Genomic DNA, 20,597 nt, shown 5'->3' with positions numbered 1-20,597 from the left:
ACAGACCGCGTCATCTTACCGACACAACACGCCATCTTCAACATCAGCGGCCCACACACAATGACAGCTCCCAAACAATAACCAGTCAATAATAAATGACCCCCGGTGACTATATATGGGTTAGATAGTGAGGGTGAGAAAAGGGATTTCATGCTTTATTCAAAGAAAAATGCAAGTTGACAGCTTATGTGTGTGTGGTGACATGCAGTCTCGGTAGAGTACTCGAGGATAAGCACTACTAGATTGTAGTCTTGCATTCATTAGATACACACGTTATCTATCCAGCCATTTTATGCACCAATTTTCACAATCACAAAACCAGGGCAGTTATACTATCCGGAACCCCTATTAAATGCGGGTGCCCGCCTCTTGTCGACACCGGTGTAATGAATATTAACCCTAGCGAGGTAATGGATGCCGGCCTGCCCGCCATGCTGCTTATTGCATTATTGACAAGTTGAAAGAATCAGACGTGAGCAGCAGGATCAGATGGAAGCACGGAGGCATCATCCTTTGCGGCTCGTTTGGAACTTGTATAATCCCGTTCAGCGATTCTCAACATTTTCCGACCAAATACCTCCTGAAGCATACTTACAGTGGCTTGTACTTTAGTTAAATACGACTGAATTGTACTTAAATATTTACTGCACTGCATTTATCAAGGTTGATCAGAGGCACTTTAAATGATGTCTGCTAACTATGACAAAGCAAGAGTTTGAATGTGATTGTTATGAAAGAGTGCGCAGACCCATTATACTTTTTTTTGTTAATGACGGATTTTTATTTTTTCTCTTCATCGCTTTTTTTTTTTTACATCATAAAATCCTGCCACTTGATGAGGGGTGTGTAGACTTTTGACACCCTCCATACTGGTCTGCTGTTTTTGCCAACGCTACTTTCTTAACCATCATCCAGTGTGCGGCTACAGAGCAATGTTGAATTATCTCGCGCATGCGCAGAGGCTCACCTGTTGGAACTGTAGCTGAGAAAAGTGCAAAAGGAGGGAGGTGAAAGAAGACGACGGGGGGGGGGGGGGGGGTGAGAGGGAGGTGTCGCGGCGGGCAATACAGACGCGCTCAGTCCAGAGTGGGACAACCTGCGGAGAGCAAGGAGGACGAGGGCAGAAAGAAGACAAAAAAGATGTTGATGATGACCGTGGACGGTAAGCAGCACTTCGGCCTTCACGAGGGCATGCGCAGTGTGCGCGCAGAGGGGTCTCAGGTAGGTTGACACCTGGGGAAGGGGTATGGAGGTCGGGGGGGGGGGGGGCAATGAAAGCAGGAAGACGGGATGGGAAGGAGTAATCACAAAGGGAGAAATGTGTAAATGTGATTTGACATGACTTTGTTCCATCCGATACACTCTCCTCCCTCCTCCTCGCTTCCATATTAATTTTTATGACCCTCCTCTCTGACACAATTCCCCACTGACTCCCCCACCATGCGCGCTCCTGCTCGCAGCTCCAGGCCAATATATTGGGGGGCGGCATGGAGGAGAGCCTGCTGGCTCGGGCGGAGACTCTGCAGGCGGCGGCTGACAGCATCCTCATCTCCCAGGCAAGGAGAGACGCCAGCTTCCATACCATGAGCGGTGTGCCCTCCTGCACCGCCGCCTCCTCCTCATCCTCTTCCTCCACTGTCTCGTCCATCATCGCCTCGCACCATCACCACAACTTCCAGAGCCACCAGCTGGGACCGAGCCTGGAGGCCGGGGACCTACTGGAGCACCTCTCCAGTAGCCTGGGGGTGACCGGGATGGGCGCTCCCGAGCAGGGTGTGACGCACCACCACCAGCACCCTCATCACCACCATCACCACCACCACCACCACCTCCAGACCATGGGGCAGCTCCACCAGGCCATGGCGGCCATGGGCCACGCGCACCCGGCCGTCCCGGCGCACAGCGACGTGGAGTCGGACCCGCGCGAACTGGAAGCCTTCGCCGAGCGTTTCAAGCAGAGGCGCATCAAACTCGGCGTGACTCAAGCGGACGTGGGCTCGGCCCTGGCCGACCTCAAGATCCCCGGCGTTGGCTCCCTGAGCCAGAGCACCATCTGCAGGTTCGAGTCGCTCACCTTGTCGCACAACAACATGATCGCTCTCAAGCCCGTGCTGCACGCCTGGCTGGAGGAGGCGGAGGCGGCGCACCGGGACAGGAGCGCCGCTGCGCCGGAGTTGCTGGCGGGAGGGGGTGGCGGCGGTGCGGAGGACGCCAGGCGGCGGAGGCGAACGTCCATCGCCGCCCCGGAGAAGCGCTCCCTTGAGGCCTACTTCGCCATCCAGCCCAGGCCGTCGTCGGAGAAGATCGCCGCCATCGCCGAGAAGTTGGACCTGAAAAAGAACGTGGTGCGCGTATGGTTCTGCAACCAGAGGCAGAAGCAGAAGCGCATGAAGTACTCTGCCGTGCACTGACTTCAAAGGCGTCGTCAGCTGCTTTTTTTCCATTGGTTCATAATGAAAACATCATTGGATTAATTCAACACGGCGGCTCGTCACTTCTGATATTTGGGATTATCTCCTCCATTTTTCTTCATTTTATTGCACTTTTTCTGGGGGGGTCCTTAAAGTTTTAGGGTCCAAGGGAAATCCAACACCTCATAATTGTATGTCATTTACATGTGTGCTATTGAAATGATATATTTTTTAGACTTTTTAACTATAGGTGCAACAATCAATATATTAATCAACAATGAGTCAATTCTCAAATTAATCAATTGATCATTGATTAATCGTTTTGAGACCTTGTTGAATTTAAAATGTTCTTTGTCTGATTTCCATTAGCCTACCTAAAAATCAACGTATTATCTTTGTGTTGAATTAAAATGAGACGTGTAATAGCTGTAAAAAAAAAAACAGGAAAATTGCAAGCTGGATGTAACATATTTTGCAAGAAACGTTGAGTAGGCCCACTTTCTTTGCATTAAGCAGGCCACAAAAAGGAAGGTGGCCTTAAGTTGGACACTTGTGGTTTGGCCAGTTCCTATCACCCGAAGAACCGGGCGTATTATATCTTAAAAATCATTACGGAGCTTTTAAATTATTTATCATTACTCACCGCCCAATCCTCACGAGCACAGGCATGCCCTTAAAAAAAATTCCACGGCTTCATAACAACTTATTGCAAATTATTTTCCAGACCCCCCCAAACCAAGGCTCGCGGATCCCCTGTTTTTGAAGCATTATAAGTGAACTTGGTGAACACACAAACTGTACTGTATAAGATAAATACACCGGACACTTTAAGTCACAATCAGGGATATTTACGTCACTTTAGAAATGTTACAAAATGGATTGTTTCAATGTTGAGTACTGAGTGTGTGCTGTTTGACATCATTTCAAAGCATCAAATGTGCAAAAATGTTCCTGAAAGTGATCCCGCCACCTCCACAACCCAAAGGAATGATTTCTGTGTGGATTATCTGTGCTGAATTATGAACATTCTATATTTTAGGATCGTTTTTGGAGCATTGCAATAAGAGTTAATGCATTTCTAAAAGCCAGCAGAGCTCCAGAACGCTCGTCAGTCAATCTATTAGGTTGCACCTGCGCAATGCAAAAACAATGCTCCATTTTATTCATATTATACTTCAATTGATTTTTCTTTCCTTTGTGGGCGGGGTGTGTGGGGGGGGGCGTAGGTTGATTATAATATCGTCGGTGGATTTGGAATGTGCGCCTAAAATTGTGGCTGGCGAGCATATGCGCACGCACACACACACACACTTACACACAGACACACATACAGACACACACACAGACACGCTCACACACACGTACACACACACGCACACACAAGACAGCACGTTATTAAAAGAATTGCTGCACCTTCAACTTTCACTTTTTAAATGGAATAAATGACTGGTTATTTTCTAAAAGTCGGTAATTGTGTGACTTATTTCAAACAGGGACTATTGGTTGTAATTTAAAAAAAAACCTGAACAGCTGTGTGATTGCCGATTTAGGGAAGGCACACAAATTGTTTCATTACTCTCCCTCGAAGAATTTAATATGCATACTCGTCTAACTTAAAGGTATAATTTTCCGTTTTTTTTTAATGTATCCACAAGGATGAAACATTTGATTCGTGTACTTTCAAACAATGGATGAAGCGTATTTGCAGTCGTGTGAGCACGAAAAAAGATTATGAATTCATTCCTTTTGCAACTATCCCTAATCAAATGCGAATCGGGTGTGTTCAAAACCCATCCATTTATAGATTTATATATTTAGTGGGGGGCACATCAACAGGAGGTTAAACAGGGTCTGCGTCGTGTGAATAATGGATGGGCTGCTTGATACGAGAAGCGACCGTCCTGGTAAGTAGAGCTGAAGACTTGGAACGCGTGTGCGTGTGTCATGTGGCGACGGAGGGGTACTTAAATTATTTACACGGCACGTTGTCATGCAACAAGCTTGCGTTGAAATGTTTTTGTTTTGCTTTTTTGGGGGGGCTGCAACTTCAAGCAAATATCGCAGAGGGAGGGGCATGTTGACCGAATCGGGAAGAAAGTTGCTATTGGTCAGTTGGGTGGGCAAAATGACCCAAAATTATCTTTACGCACAATAATAAAGATTCATTCATTCACCCAATTTACTTACGTAGTGTTCAAAGGCCGTTGGATGACTTTACGATAAGCTTATTCAAATTACTGCACACAAAATGGCTGACGATTTAGGGGCGGCGAAGGGTAAGGGAATGCAAGAGGGGAGAGTGGCGTGTATGGATGAGGTGTGTGTGTGTGTGTGGGGGGGGGGGGGGTGTCCCAAAATCAATAATTCATTCATAGCCAGTAGCACCAAATGAGAATGAGGAAGACGGCTACCTCGCTACTCTATTAGTCATCTCCTATCACCATCATGACAACTCGCTGTCAACACACACTCGCAGGGAACTTGAGGATTGGATGATGGATGTCTTCTAAATGGAGATGATGTCCATCTGTCTGCGACTTTTGTGCTTTTCTATAGCGAGAGCCTAACGGATCGACAGCATCGAGAAATAAAACGAAGCATTTGATTGGCTCCATCGTCCGAACTTGCAGCACACTGACGGGTGTTTCTAATATTCGGCCTCGATGCTATTCTTCGGCGCCAGTGTGTTTTACGCTGCGGCCAGTGAGAGAATAAAATTGTAATTTTTCACGCTGACATTTTTTTTTTTTACGTTGACAAAAAAATTGCGCCACGTGATTAATAATAAATAAATAAGTGGAATAATTAAAATGCAAAAAAAAAAAAACAACGACAAAAGAAACCCTGAAAATTAACTGAAATTCAAGCACGAACAAGCGGTTTGATAAATTCTATATTTATCTCACATCTATTTCCATACGTTAGCTTTTTTTCATTGTTCCTGATTATTTTTTAAGGGCGGGGACATCATGTTACCAGTGTAATATGACACATTCTTCAAAGAGGATAAAGAATAGATACCTTTGAGTATTGCTATATTATCTGTCTGCACGTGTTCAATTGTGTTCAATTATCTATTGCATAAAGGGAATACAAAACTGTGACATAGATGCTTTTTGGTAGCCAGACTATGGCTTTCCCATTGTGTTTGCGTTAAGATAGTGAAAGCACAACTAAGTGGGTTCTTTAAATACACATGCACATGTTTTATGTTTAGTTTGATGGCATACTTCAACTGAGAGTGTCAATAAACAACTTTTTTAAAAAAACGTTTTTTCCCCACAAGCTGCCAAACAAACGGCTTGATGTCAAGTCAGTTGAATTCAATGACACCAGACAGCCCTTGTTTGTCTGGATTTTGATCTGGTCAAAAAAAGTAAAAATAAATTCTAAAAACATCTGAACGACAGCCCATACCTTGAAAAACTTAAAAGGGGCCTCTCGGATATCAAGGAATCCCCGCATGTGGTTTTAATTGGAACAATATTATTGATTTATTGGAGGCTAATCGCTAAATATGTTGACATTCATTTTTTTTCCATCTGAGAGAAAAAAAATCTAGCTCAGTCATCTTAAAAAAATCCAATGAAATGTTGTGTTGTCAATGCTATTATGTTACATAAACACAATGTGCAAGGAATTCCCACAATGCAAATCTTGGAAGATTGTGGAATCCCGCATACAAAGGACGAGGGGAGGAAAGGCGATATTAGAGGCGCTCTTGCTTAATTCATCCTGCAGGCCTGCAGAACACTACGATCCACTCCATTCATAATTTAAAGTGCTCTCCATTATCAAAGTGCCTTGAGGAATACATTTAGCCAGCCAGAAATAATTCACATTGGTGTGATTTCTTTCTCTTTTTTTAATACATTAAATCAGGTGATGGACTGAACAGTAAGTGAGCGCAGTTATTTAATCTTAAAAAAAGCATGTGGAAAGTAAAGAGGAGGAAAAGGAAATTAAGTATACAGCCGAAATCCAAGCAGGACAAGTTCGACATTCCGTCATCTCTTGTCCAAACTTATAATGGCGTCAAGGTACGTGCACGTCCCGGCAGTCTAAAACAAAGATGATGCTGAACCAGTGTGACAACGGGGAGTCCCCGTGGGACCCTCAACCACAAGACAAGGAGGCCCCCGTGTGTTGCGTGCAAACGGGGATGGAGGCTGACATAATCAAAAACACTTGGAAGATCCACCAGTGGAACATTTGTTGACATCTCCTTCAAACTTAATTTAGGAAAAAATTTGGGATGCAGTCCAGCCATCCATTTTCTTTCGTGCTTATCATTAGGGAATCAATTGCAGCAGAATCTGAGGTGTGTGTGTGTGTGTGTGTGTGTGTGTTTTATGATAGCATTTTTTTTTAATGACAGTCATTTTTTTCAGAAATCACCAAAAACTGAACCCCATTGTGATTGAATGATCTGTTTAACCGAGGATGCAACCAATGTCCGAAAATTGTTTTAACAGAACAATCAGGTTCCAATAAATAATAACATGACAATAATGATAATCAATAGCAATTAAAAGGCTGTCTGCTTTTTCAACGATGACATTTAATCTATGAGAAGGAAACAAAGTTTTATTAAAGTTAAAAAAAAAAAAAAACTTCCAGTCATGTTCCAAACAAAGTCCAGAAAAACTAAATTTACAAAAATCTTCGATGGATGATGATAGTAATGCCTTCCGTATTCGTAGTAATCATGCTTCTTGAAGGATATTCGTTCGAAGACGTGGTTGAGTCTCAAAGAGAAAAGCATGGAAACAAGGAAGTCAGAAGTGTTACAAGATGGCGGAGAACACAACAATGGCACAAATCGCCTCCCCTCCTCCCTTTCTTTGAAGACTCACATGAAACGCAGAGCTGAGGGCCCTAGAGGACGGCCCGTGGCGGTTGCGGCACCACCACCACCCCCCTGCCAACCTCGCCGTCTGATCCCTGCGGCCCGGGCCCTCAAGTCAGGCCTGAGGCTACTGGACCAAAAGCAGCTGACTGCACACAAAAAGAGAGAAAGAAGGTTAAAAACAAAACATCAAGAAACATAAAAATGTCTTAACGCCCAATGTGCGTGTTGACACAGTTATGGCACTGAGAGGTTGAAACAAGCGCTGACTGAAGGCACTTTTGTCTAATATATATATATATGATATATATTTGTCTGATACCATCCAACACAAAGATATCTATTGTCACCAACAAATGTGCTTTAAAAAAAAAGAGGTAAATCCGACTAAAACATATGAGCAAGCCGTCAAATGCATGCCACAGCAACAGGTGGCGCTAGATCCCCAAATGCCAAGATCATCATAACCAATCAATTGGTAGAAATAAGTCATTTCCAGGAAAAGACCCAAGAACATTAACGTGAGTAGTTGATTGATTTGAAAAGTTTGGCGATTCTTTCATCATTTCAATTTAAAAAAAAAAATCAAAGGAGGGAATTTCTTTTTAACTACAGCAATAATGAGCATCACGATTCAATAGTGTGCACGCGCACACCCTGAATTTGGCACATGTATGTGACCAGCAACAAGAAGCGTCCTGTGCACCCCTCCTCCTGCCCATATAGCGCTCACATTGCATCACATCACCCAGTGACGGCTGCAGCAGGGAGAAGAGTGCTGAAACGTGTTCGTCCCAGAGAACTGTGCATCTACCCTCGTGTATTTCTGGGACTGGCCCGAGTGCTTGAGTGCACCAGCCCAAGACAACAGTTTCTTTAAGACTTCTTTGTGGGCTGAATACTTAACTGGAGTTGATTCATATTTGATTACAGCTTCGGATTCAAAGTAGCTAATAAACAAATTAGCTAGTCTATATAAAAAAGGAATGATAGGTAGAATTGAAACTGTTGGAGAGTTTGGTGCTTGATATGATGGTAGAGTGGAGATTTCCAGTTGAGATTATTAGACACGATTAAAGAAGACAAAAGAAGAAAACCTGCTGATATCTAATATTCAAAACCAAATTACAGTTACACCCTGTGATTAGTAACATTTTAGGGTGCTTTGGCGTTGAGAGTGAGTCCAAACCTCACTTTAAAAAAACCCCGACATCTGCTCCCCATTCACACCTGAGACATTGAAACACCAAATAATCATATGACATTAAGTAAGGAAAATGGCCAACATCGGTCCAATGGGTACATTTTCACTTCGGTGTTTATTCACTTTTGTTGCCTCTTGTCGGTGATTTAGATATTAACGGCTGTGTATGGTTGAAATTATTACTTAAACCACTTGAATAGCCCAATTACAACAATATAAAAGAAGTCGGAGCATTTTTTATTCCACACGGACTAATGTGACTGCATAGACCACAGTGCAGAAAGGAATTACCCACGCGACAAAGACATTGTACTCCCCCTGGCGGCCATCTACGGCTGCTACTTGCTACCTTCCCTACAGGAAGTGGGATATCCTGGCGGTGACTCACCAAATTAAGACAAGAAAATGTAGCAAAGAACCCAATCTGTGTCCCTTTTGTTGTTCTCTCATTAATGATATCCTTGTCACAATTGTCTGTGTAGGTGGAAAAAAACCCAAACTCCCCCCCCCCAAAAAAAAAATACAAACACATTTCATGACTGGGCAATAAGATTTAATTTTCTCTTTTATTTGATAGGAATACATTAAATGTGCCCTTTAAATACACAGTATAAAATAAATAGATGAGATCCAAGAGATTGGGGGTTGCAGCGATTCAACGCTGTTCAAGTTGATGAAGTACAGTAGCTGTTTTATAAACCAAGGGGAACACATTTAAACCTGAGGAAAACATCATTCATGTAAACATTTTCAAGGTGACCTTTGCATCTATTCAGATGGCTGGGTTGCATTGGTGGGGGGTGCGGTGATGCTCGCTGGGCCTTTTGTGATTTTGTATCGGATGCATCCGATTAGATCTTCCATGAGAAAAGACATTGGGTATTTGTTGCCCGTCGCTTGCACATGCTGGCGCACTTCTTTGCATTTGAACTGCAACACAAGATAATGGTCAGAGTGATGCTCGCGCCCCCCACCCCTAAAAAAAAAAAAAAAAACAACAGACGAAAGGTTCTCCTTACTTCTTTCAGATTATTGTACACCTTCAAATGTCTGGCAATCTCCTTGGTCGCTTGAGACTTGTCCATCAGCTCGTGAACTTTGCAGAAGAACTTGGCCTGTTGGGACAAATCAAAATGATCAATGTGCATGAAAAAAAAATATGTGTATCTGTGTGCCTTCACATCCAAAAATATTGACGAAAATGATCTCATCCTCACCTCACATTTTTTGTTTCCTTGTGCCAGATGTCTCAAATTCTGAAAGTCTCCCTTTGGGGGCGGGGAAAAAAAGTAGAATTTTAATGTATTTGCACTATATGTGTATGTTTTTTTTAAGTTATTGAGGACTGAAACCGTTTCACTTACCATGGGTAATGATATGTTGCGATCAAACAGGTCGATGATAGGTTTGAGTTTATCCTCAACTCTTTCACGGGTGGGCTTGGTTGGAGCTGGATGGCCCAGCAAGGCTGCGGAGGACATCATCAGGAGCGCCACTGTCATCATCATCATCATTTTTGTTGTAGGAATGAGCTTGAATCGAGAAATCGCTTCAATTGGCAGCTACGAGCTCATTCTGACACCTCAATCGCGAGCACGGGACTTATACTCATCTTACCCCACCCCTTTGATGGTGTGTCCCCCCCCCCAACCCCCCTCCTTAAAAAAAGTGACTCTTGCAGTACACAGGAAATAAGATTTGCTTGATTATGTTTCCAACAAAATGAGATGCGTTTCTTTGAATTTGAGTGCCATATTAGGTCAAAATATTAGTGGCCATTTTTACATCTCGTCCCACTATTAGATTTGCAATCAATTAGTTCTAGCAACATTTAAAGTTGAAGGGGAATGACGTTTTTGTATAGCACTCGTCATTTTTTTGTGAGCTGGTTTTGACAACAACGCAGCTTTTTAAAGCCATTTGAATAGTTTACCATAAAATTATATCATTCATTTGGCAAAATCAAAATGCAGTTTTCAACGATCTCCAGACACATTCTTAAGTCTTATGTCTCTGTTTTGGTTAATTCAGACACCCCAAAAAATGAACCAAACCAAAAGCACAGAAAAATTAAATTTTTATTCAAAGAACGTTTTTTTGTGTAGATTCAGGGGATTTCTTCTGTGGTGAACAAACATGAATGGAATATCCAACAGGTATTGATGAAACCAAAAGGGAGTTACTGTACGACTGTGACGGCATAATCAGTGCAGATAGGAGGAGAGGGAGCTGATGCTGCACTTGGTGATTTCAGAGTTCTGGTCCTGGTTCTTGCGGATGCGATAGAAGTGTTCGATGTAACTGGAGCGGCCCAGCAGCTCCACAAAGTCCTCGTCGTGCGTGATGATCAGCAGTTGGAAGTTGCGCTGGCGGGAACGACTCTTAATGATCCTGTCCCAATCAGAGACGAGGAAACGAGATGTGAGTTGCTGTCTTGCAGGTTTGTGTGTGTGTGTGTGTGCACTCACTCAACAAGGGCGTGTGCCAGTGATTCAATGTTTTCTCTGTCCAGGTTGGTGGTGGGCTCATCCAGTGCCAGGATCCCGCAATTCAGACAGAAGGTCTCCGCCAAGGCAAGACGGATAATAAGAGAGGCCAACACCTGTGCGTACACACACAGGTTCAAACTTACAACACACAACATGCACAAAATTAGTGAGAAAAAAAAAGTCAAGTAGGTACCTTCTGGCCAGCACTGCAGCGTCCCCTCATATCCAAAACGGTGTCTCCTTTTACCATAACGACTCGATAGTTGTAAATCCTACGTCTCACTCCGGCAGACGAGTTCTCATCCACGTCTGAGCGGATTTCCACGTACTCGATGTCTGGAAAGAGGAAATGAGGATGAGATGATGTTGATGGCTCAGAGTGAATCTTTCACACCAGTTGGTCGGGCCCCTGAATTGACAACTATTTAAAAACTACAGTCAATGACTGAACCCAATCCGGCTTCGCACTTGTTTTTCTTTTTCTTTTTTTGGTAAAGCGACGATGTGGAAATCTTTGTGTGAAAGAGGCGCAAGTGTAACCTTGTCCTCGGTAGGTGCTGCGCCAAAGGTCTCTGATGATTTTGTTGATTTCATCCATCTTCATACTGTGGAACTTCATGATGGTTCTGAAAGGAACAAAGACAGATGTGCTTATTGTGGGGGGGGGGGGGGGGGGGGGAGATAAAAAAATCAAATCAATCATGAAATACTTTTTAATTTCTAACTACCTCAGAAAAAAAGAGATTTATATTGAATTAATGCTGTATTTTGTTTTATTGGTTTGTGCTGCACATGCACACAAAACTACTTTCTAATACCTGTACTTTCAAAATATTGTCAACTAAATAGAAACCAAATGCCAGTCCACAGTTCGTAGATAGCACTAGTTTACCGTATTGTTTTGTGTTTTTTGTTATTGTAAAGTGTCCTTGGGTGTCTTGAAAGGCGTTTATAAATAAAATTTATTATTATTATTATCACTAGAATTAACTCAAGGCGATTTAAATGTTGAAGCCTGACATTTGGATACTTTTAGCAGTTCATAAAAACATACAGTTAAGCCTTAAGTTAATAGCATGGCCAAACGGCGCTTTATTTGCTCAACAGTTGTCTATTACACGTAAAATAATCTTGTGGGAGGCAGCCCAACCACAAAACGTGATATCGCGGTTTTTTTTTCCAGTTTGGATTGTGGGTCACAACATATTTTTAATCTGTGTCTTACTGATTGATGATAAACGGTAAACAAGTAGGTTGATAAAGGCGATAAAACTGAAGCTGACTGGATGTTTTCTTCCTGTGTTACGGGAAACGTTTGGTCAATGACATCGACAACTGATGAACGACTGTCATGTCAAAATACCAAGCGGAAATCGACCGCCGTCTTCCGACGCCCATGTATGGCAATCAAAGAGGCGCATCATGACGAAATCGGAAAAGTCGGTCTTATCAATCCGTCTGATTTGCTGACAAGGGTTTTTGATTCTGCACAGCAAATTATTGCCAGTTATTTTTGAAGCTTCTGAACACATATAAAGAAAATAATTCATGAGGACAATGTGTCCAAAAATTGGCTGGATATTTTTGAGAACTAGTTGCGCGTAACTCCAATCGAGAAAAAAAAAGTGCGGTGGAGTCAGGATTTCAGGTGTTTTTTTTTTTAATGTCTAAACCAAAGCCTGTATGCCACATCGCGGTCGATAGAACGTACTTTTGCCATGATTCGCTGTTGAAGGCCGAGTCCATTTTTTTGGCCACTGTGACAATAACTGGGCCATACATCCCCCATCCTTTGGAATGTGGCCATGGCCGACCCGCTTTTGATCTTGATAGTGCTGATGAGAGAGCTGACTCAACCGGTGCAGACGTGAGGGAAATAACACTCCCACATTGTGCCATTATGACTGCCCGACAGTGACACAATGCCCCATAAATTCCATCTGACGCTTCCATAATCTACTTTCTTCTAGTTTTTTTTTTTTACAGATTTATTGGCCGCCTGTGCCCAGCATGATTATTTTGGTTCACGCTACAGATAGGTGCTGAATTTTATTGTTTAAAAGCTCAGTCAGATGCTAGAAGACATTGCCAGAAGTACAATTACAAGCAATCTTGGCAACCATTCACATATTTCCTGGTTTTTGTGCTCAGATCAAAACAACAAAATTTACGTTTGTGCCATATGGGTGCCAAGAAGTGAATTAGGGAGCTTTATTTTGGCAAAAGGCGTGCTTTGTCGCCATTTTGCTGCATCTTTATGCCAAGGAACTCTGTGGAAGTGAGTGGAAGTGTTGTAGTTTGACAAACCGTTTGCATAGGAGGAATTGGATATCAAGCGGCACACTCACTGATCGAGGGCTTTGTAGTAGAGATCCAAGTCTTTGATGACCAGCTCTGTCGTGCGCATTACGATCATCTTGTTTTTGTAGAGTTCGTCTGCTTTGTTGTATTGGTCTTCTCGCAGCTCTTTTCTAAAAATGAGCCATCCAGAGATATCAAGGTTTTTGTGAAGCAAACGCGAGGGACTGACAGTCCAGGCGTTGACAAGAGACCAGCTAGCTCGGTACCCTAACGTAGCTCACTTGTGATGCAGCAACTCCTCCTCGAAGCCTTTCTGGCGACCCAGCGCAATGCTGCGGTTCTTCTTTAGGTCCTCCACCTTGCGCTCGGCTTCACGCCGTTCTCTGCACGAGCGCAAAATGAGGTGGAGTGAGAACCGCGAAATGAACTGACGGCAACTTATTCACGGAAATACTTGGCGAAGCACAGACGAGGGGCCTTACTGGCGTAGCTGCATCACTTGCATGTTGCCTATGTCTTTGCAAAGGGCCTCCCGCTTAGCCACAACCTCTTTAAGCTCCTCAACACGCTTTCTTAGAGTCAGGTTGTCCTGTAACCAGCGCTCCTGAACCTGCCGCATGAGAAAATAATCGAATCACCTAACAGTCCAAGCAACGTAGAAGCAGAACAATTAAACGGGCTTCCACTCGATGGCAGAAGGGACAATGACTTTACCTTTTGCGTGTCAATATCCTGACGGATGTTTCCTATCTCTTTGCTGATCTTCTCCTTGTGTCGTTCAGCCTCATGGAGCAAGGTGCTAGCTGCTTGAAGCGCAGCCTCTTTTTGCTGCAACAAGACTTAGGAGGTTTGCTTACTCTTAATAGAAAGATGTTTGAGAATCTTAAAAGTTTTATGGGCCAACTGGCACTTTGCTGCCGGATGCTAGATTTAACTGATGGATCACTCAACGAAGTATTTGAGGGTCGGTGTGGCAACAATAAACAACTTACCTCCTTGTATTTATGTTTGCCCTCTTCAAGATACTGGTTGATGTCTTTCTCCAAGATGGAGATGGTCTTTACTTTCTCTTTGATCACATTAATCTGCCGTTGAGAAAGCGTGAAGTACCGGTAGGTTAACATTACTGGACAAAGACAGAATAACACCCGGCCGGGTTTGACTTGTGAGTTAACACGTGTCCACCTTCTCCTGTCCTTGCTCCTGCTTCTGCCTTTTACGTTCCGTCAACTCCTGTTTCTCTTGCTGCATCTTATTCAAGGTGGACTGCAACGGAGACAGCTGCTCCTTTGCTTCCTGGTTGTGGCAAGAAGGCAGCATTTATTTGCTTGTTTTTTTCTGCAAAGCCTGGCATTCGGTCACAAAACGAAAAGACAGGACAATTGCGGCAAGATGACAATCAAAGTACCTGGATGTCCCTGGTTAAGGTTTGAATCTCAGTGGTGAAATCGACACACTGCTCCTCCAGCTGCTGCTGCTTCTGCATGTCGCTGCTCAGCTGGAGTTTCTCCGCTTTGGTCTCGTTCACACAACTCTTCAGCATCTGAATCTGATCCTGCTGGTCTTGGATCAGCTTCCGTTTCAGCTCCATCTTGCTGGATGCTGCGCGGGGAAAATGTCGAGAAGCACGGCGCAAGTATTTAATGACACTTTCCGTGATTCCATCTTGCTAACCATGTGACATCTTACTGGTGTCTAACTTGAGCTGAGTCTCCTGCTTCTCCTGACTGACTTGCTGGACGCTTCTGGTCAAGTCTACTCCCTGGAGTTTGGCTGCATTCTGAGCTATTTTCCTCTCCACTTCCTTGAGATCCATCTACAAAGAAAAACAATTACCAATTGACACCACGAAGTCTCTTGACGTGATCCGAGAGGCAAACAGGAGAGTAGTACCAGGAATCGGTCCATAAGAGCGATGTCCTGCTGACAGGCCTTGGCAGTTTCCTCCTCTGACATCAACATGGCAAGCACAGTCTCCTGCTCCTCCGCATCACTTTTCAGCCTTTCGATATCCCTGTTCACACTCTGCAGTCGATTCCTCAGCTCAGGCAACTCCTTCTCCTGTAACTGCACGATGGACTCCCTGTGGGGACGGGTACACATTTGTACATGATTTTGCCAAACCTACAGCATGTCAATTTATCTTCTTAAAAAACTTTACATGTGCAACATGGCATAAAAATTGGTCGCCATGCAGCAGACCTGCCCGGTTACCTCCACACTTACTATTTCTCGTGAAGTTGTTTCATATTTATTTCTGACATTTTTTTCCATACAAATATGTGGTGTAATGTTATGTCACCAGCAGAAGAACTGAACCCCACCAGAAACTGAGGACGCCCTGTATCAGAGTTGAGATCTTCTACCTGACTGGTCTTAGGGTCATCATCTCATCTCTCCTCCTCTCCTTCTTTTTCAAGTCCTGCTCGGTGTTTTTCAGCTTATCTGGAACCAAACGCAGTTTGGACTGCATGTCGCTGATGACCTCCTGTAGGTCGGGCTCCGACGGGAACGTCCGCTGGCAGACGGGGCAGCAGGGCTCTCTCTCCTCAGTCAGTTGGCTGATGAACTGAGTGTAGACGGCAGTGGCTCCAGCGAGCATGGCTAGAAGAGAGCAACAAATTATACAACTCATCTAACTCTGTGATTTCTCTGCATGAATGAGACTATTGGCGCACATGTCAACCTCTTTGTTTGGACATTTTTTCCAGGTCCTCCTGCACTTTGTTCAGGTCCTGCTCCAGATCTTGACTGCCGCACACGTTGAAAAATTTCTCTTCATCATTTGTCAACTGCTGCTCCTTTTTACGTAGCTCGGCAGCAATGTGGCTCTTATTCTGCTCGCTGGAAGCCAGGTCTTTGCTGCGAGTTGTGAAATTACGACAGCCTCGTCATGACAAAGTAAGGTTCAGTAACAAGGCAAAAATGTATATCTTAGTGGAACATGCAAAGTGGAACTGCAATGCTGGTAGACATTCAAGCTTTTCAAAATTTTAAACAATGTTTTCATGTACAATATAAATAATCCTATCATTAGAACATACTTGAGCTTGGCCAGTTTGTCCCTTGTGCCGTTTATTTCCTTTGACTTAGAGTAAAGCCAGTCCTCCAGCTCTCTTTTGTTGGGGAAGTGGCCCAGCAGTGACACCAGATCATCACCGTGACGCGACTTGATCTTGCGTACCTGCTCCTCTTTCTCTTTCTGCAAGACCGAAACAAAGGAATTGCTATGAAGGGAAACAACAGACATGGACGAGGAAGAGCCCACACATGGATGACAAATGCCACCTTGTCCTTCGTCAACATGTCCATCTGTGTGCGCGCAGTCGTGTGCAAGTTCAGCACTCCCATCTCTTGGTCCAGTTGCCTCTGTGTGCGGTCAAGCTCTGCCTTTTCTCTCTGGAGCTGCACAACCTCCACTTTTAGCTCTTCCACGTTGGACGTCTGGAGGGTGCTCTGAAGCTCACGCTCCTGAAATCAGCATGAATGTTGGTTACAGATTTTTTATTTTTTTTAAATGCCAACCGTGGAAACATCGACAAACTCACCGCTGTTGCCAGCTCGTTTTCCAGCTCTTGCATTCTGCCGGACGAACCTTCCAGCCTCTGCAGCTCAGTGCGGACATTCCGGAGCTCAATCTGCTTCGTTCCCAGCAGGTCTTCTTTGAGCTCCACTGTTCTCTCCAGACCTGTCTTCTTATCCCTGATCTCATCAATTGACTGTTGTTTCTGATGTTCCCTTTCCTGCAGGTCCGCCTGGTTTAGGCAAAAAGAGGTGGCGTGTGATACTCGATCAACTGGCCTGAGTGATGTGACTCGTTTCTTACCATAACCTGAGCGACTGTCTCTCTTTCTTGCTCAAGTCTCTGAGCGACATGACGATGAAAGCTCTCGAGTTGAACCCCTGTAAAGGGCGGCCGGTCGTAGCCTTCCACCTCCAGTTGGGACGACAATAACCGAACCTGCAACAGCGAATTGTAAGTCAAACCTCTCGACTCTCTCAAGGACCGGGTATTTTCAATAGTTCGATTTAGAGATCAGGCAGCCTTGCCAATGTCCCAAACCCAACCAGCCATTTTAAGTGGTACTTTGGTGAAACAACTAAATATGCTTTTCCTTTCAAATTGGTTCGATGTGTTCGACTGAGCGTGGTCACGGTAGGCAGGATTGTTTCGCTCTCACCTGAGTGTCACGGGTCTTGATGTTTTGTGTGTGGCCGTCAGCCTCTAGCTGGACACGTCCTGGGAAGACCAGAGGACATTGATTTTTTTGTTCTTTGGTGCATTCAAATTAATATGGTCATGTATTGAAGCGGATATGTACCTTGTTCCACCAGGAGATCTGACTTTTCCCTGTTGAGTCTCTGACACTCCCTGTCGGCTCGCTCCAGCTCTTTTTGGCAGTCTGTCAGCCTGCGGTTCTTCTCCTTCACTGTTCTCTGGTGGTTCTGGTAAACCTCTTGCAGCTGCTCAGTTGAACCCTGGAACACCTGCAAGCAAACAAAGACGAGAGGCTCAATTGCTCAATGAAGTGTCAGGTAAGTGTATATTTTATGATTATGTGAACCATCTGTATCTTCCACCTGTTCCATTGTTTCCTCGAGCTCTTTGTTGTCCTCCTCCATCTGTTTCCTCCGGCTGTCCAAAGCCTTAATATCGTTGTCTAGCTTCATCACCTTGCCCAATTTCAAGTCGATGTCTGCCAGCCGATTCTGACACAAAAAACAAAAACATCACTTATTTATATGTCATTCTATGTCTTTGATTTCAAACTGTGAAACAGTACATACTTCCAGTGGCTCAATTTGGCTTTCAAGCAGCTGGATGCTGTCCTTGGAGGCTATCAGCTGAGCCTCCTTGCTAGCGACAATGTCTCTAATCTGCTGGGCCTTCTCCTTGTTCTGCTTCAAAAAGCGTAACTCCACCTGGCACTCTCTCACAGTGTTGCTCTGCTTGAGACGCAACTGACGCATCGTATCCAGAGCTTTGATATACCTTGAATGTGATAAGAATGTCAGATCACATCTACTGGCAGTGAGAAGAGTAATGAAATGAATGGACTTTTACTTGGTTGCAGCGAAGATGGAATCAAACTTTTCTTTGAGGGCCTTGCCCTCACTGAGTGGCCAGTTGGAATCCTCTTGATGGCAGAATATGACGTGATTCAACACGGGCTTGGATACGCCGAGTGCGGAAATCATCTCGCGATCCAGCTCGCCGCATTTGGATGACAAGCTCACGCTTTCACCGTCCCTGGATGAACAGATGAAGACAATATGAGCATCGATTGTGTTTTGTTTCGGCCACCCTTCAAAGTACTATAAAAAAAAGCCAGGAGCTTTAAAAAGGCTGACTTACTTTATCCGACTAATAACCTGCTCTAGGCTTTTAAAGGAATAATTCTTTGCCTTCTGGGTGCAGGACATGGAACGTTGGATGGTGACTTTGTCTCCATTGACATCAGAGAACAGAAGTCGAATCTGTGCTCGCACGTCTGTCTCATGGGCATCCTAGAATCACACGTTGATGAAAGCTCTTATGAGAATTTGGTGTGGGAGTGGGGAACCTGCCGCATGCAACAGCATTCATCTTCCAATGACCCAGGTATACACCAACACACTTTACAACAATCTAAAGGTACAATGATTCACCTTTGGATCATGGACAAAAGCACCTCCTTTAGAACCTGGGGGGAGTTCCCCTGCTGTAGCATACTTGAGGCACTCAATAATGGTCTGAAAAACAGAACAAAAAATATTCAATCCATTTTGACTTCAGTGCGTCTTCCTGGTTTATCACGGGTTCGATGGGAGTCCTTGTACCGTTTTGCCTGCTCCATTGGGACCAACCAGAACAGTAAGGGGAGTGAAGAACGAGATTATTTGCTTGTCTTTGTCCTCAATTCCAAAGCTTCGCACCCCCAGGATGCTCATCTTGTCTATTTTGGACATGATTGCTTTCTGGAAGAGACGAAAAAAAGTCAAAATAGTCTTGTTTTGAGCGTCTTGGAGGGCACATATTTCTTTTAAAGTTTTACATTTGTCTAACTTTCCTGAGCAACAGTGATTTAGGACATAAAATGGGGAACCTAACAAATATGGTGACAACAGTGTAAAAAAGATTCAATCTCACAGTAATACACGCAGGCAGGATCTGATTAGTTAGATTCGATTCTACATAAATGTCATTGATTTCTCCACATTGGGATAATGCCGGGACACAGATTCATGGATTAAAGGTCAAATTAAGTTTATCTGTAACGTTTATTGTGAATTTTAGGTAGGTTCGTCCAGAAATTTCACCCGAAAGCCCTGATCTTTTTTTGAGGATGCTATAAACACATAGCAACTCTAAAGAATTGTATAATACACATCGTTTTCACCATTTTATTGTCTTTGGGGTCATATTGAGGAAAAGATCACATGATTTTGGGCTGCACGAAGGGCAGCTGGGTTTAAAACATTACAACGAACCGTAATTTTTAGTTGGAGGTAAAGCTAGGTAACAACAGAAAACAAGTATTTCGGATGGCTTCGTAGATGTTTTGGGGACCCAATACTTGTTTATTTGAGTATGAACTACTTTTATGTCGGGCTAACTTCACTCACGAAGCGAAACGACACGGTAAGCTACTGTTACTAACAATATTAACGTACGTACAATAACAATCAACAACAACCGTCAATGCATGATACGAAATAATGAAAATGGTCACTATTTGTCTAAAGTCGCATTGTTCCACGAAAACGTAAAACACCTTATTTTGGAACTAGCCTTCGGGTTGAACAGTTCATACTCCAAGCGTTCGCGCTACACTGTATTATGACGTCATCACGTAACATTCATTCGTCTTCCGGGTATGAAACGTACAACGGAGAGTGCAGTACCTCACTGCTGGTATCATGAAGAAACAATGCTATACTGTATAGTTATTTTACACACATACACTACTCACTTGTGATGGGCAAAGTGAAGCCGTGTCAGTGACGTTTTGTCATGTGAACGCGGAAACACGTCTCATTTGGGGCTGTGCGTGTTCTTTTTCCTTCGTTTAATCAGTCGTGAACTACAGTATACTTTGGCATCCTCGTCATTTCATACTGGCTGCGCAGAGCTCATAAAGTTGTCTGCCTGAGTGCATGTTGGTGAATGCACATTTGATTGGTGGTCCTACTAATAATTACCACTAGATGGCGTAGAAGGCAAACAACTTAAGTGGGGTATATGAGAGCCAAAACAAAACCATTTATCCCTTTATTTCCTTTTTTGCGAGTAGAAATCTATCCATCTATTATCTGATCCGCTTTATCCTCTCAAGGGTCGCGATGTGAAAGTGTGTTTTTAA

The 20,597-nt window shown here is 43.8% G+C and overlaps 2 protein-coding genes across 3 annotated transcripts; one reads left to right on the top strand and one right to left on the bottom strand.

The window, feature by feature from the left end:
• Window positions 1-847: 847 nt before the first annotated feature.
• On the top strand, window positions 848-2,828 carry LOC127588077 (POU domain, class 4, transcription factor 3-like). Its single transcript, XM_052046625.1, has 2 exons — window positions 848-1,221; window positions 1,461-2,828. Exons 1-2 carry the CDS (start codon window positions 1,141-1,143, stop codon window positions 2,409-2,411), a joined length of 1,032 nt encoding a protein of 343 aa, XP_051902585.1. The 5' UTR covers window positions 848-1,140; the 3' UTR covers window positions 2,412-2,828.
• A 6,167-nt stretch (window positions 2,829-8,995) lies between these two features.
• Window positions 8,996-20,345, bottom strand: rad50 (RAD50 homolog, double strand break repair protein). 2 transcript variants are annotated; one of them, XM_052046606.1, is made up of 31 exons: window positions 20,208-20,345; window positions 19,075-19,212; window positions 18,904-18,987; window positions 18,611-18,762; window positions 18,320-18,505; window positions 18,043-18,247; window positions 17,836-17,964; window positions 17,577-17,742; window positions 17,436-17,494; window positions 17,081-17,215; window positions 16,803-17,009; window positions 16,543-16,725; window positions 16,299-16,456; window positions 15,941-16,116; window positions 15,621-15,858; window positions 15,148-15,337; window positions 14,944-15,070; window positions 14,663-14,856; window positions 14,440-14,550; window positions 14,247-14,339; window positions 13,969-14,082; window positions 13,737-13,864; window positions 13,536-13,637; window positions 13,302-13,424; window positions 11,494-11,579; window positions 11,147-11,289; window positions 10,933-11,066; window positions 9,829-10,855; window positions 9,682-9,732; window positions 9,484-9,579; window positions 8,996-9,394 (listed from the first exon to the last, which is right to left on the bottom strand). In XM_052046606.1, the coding sequence occupies exons 2-28, from the start codon at window positions 19,201-19,203 to the stop codon at window positions 10,669-10,671; spliced, it is 3,939 nt and encodes a 1,312-aa protein (XP_051902566.1). In that variant the 5' UTR covers window positions 19,204-19,212; window positions 20,208-20,345; the 3' UTR covers window positions 8,996-9,394; window positions 9,484-9,579; window positions 9,682-9,732; window positions 9,829-10,668. The 2 variants fall into 2 exon arrangements, with proteins under 2 accessions (XP_051902566.1, XP_051902565.1); XM_052046605.1 differs by lacking the exon at window positions 20,208-20,345 and adding an exon at window positions 20,010-20,170.
• Window positions 20,346-20,597: the final 252 nt, after the last annotated feature.

This window comes from Hippocampus zosterae, chromosome 16 (genome assembly GCF_025434085.1).
Source record: "Hippocampus zosterae strain Florida chromosome 16, ASM2543408v3, whole genome shotgun sequence".
Lineage (NCBI taxonomy): Eukaryota > Metazoa > Chordata > Actinopteri > Syngnathiformes > Syngnathidae > Hippocampus > Hippocampus zosterae.
Note: the sequence above shows the minus strand (reverse complement) of the source record. Positions and strands in the feature narration are given on the sequence as shown.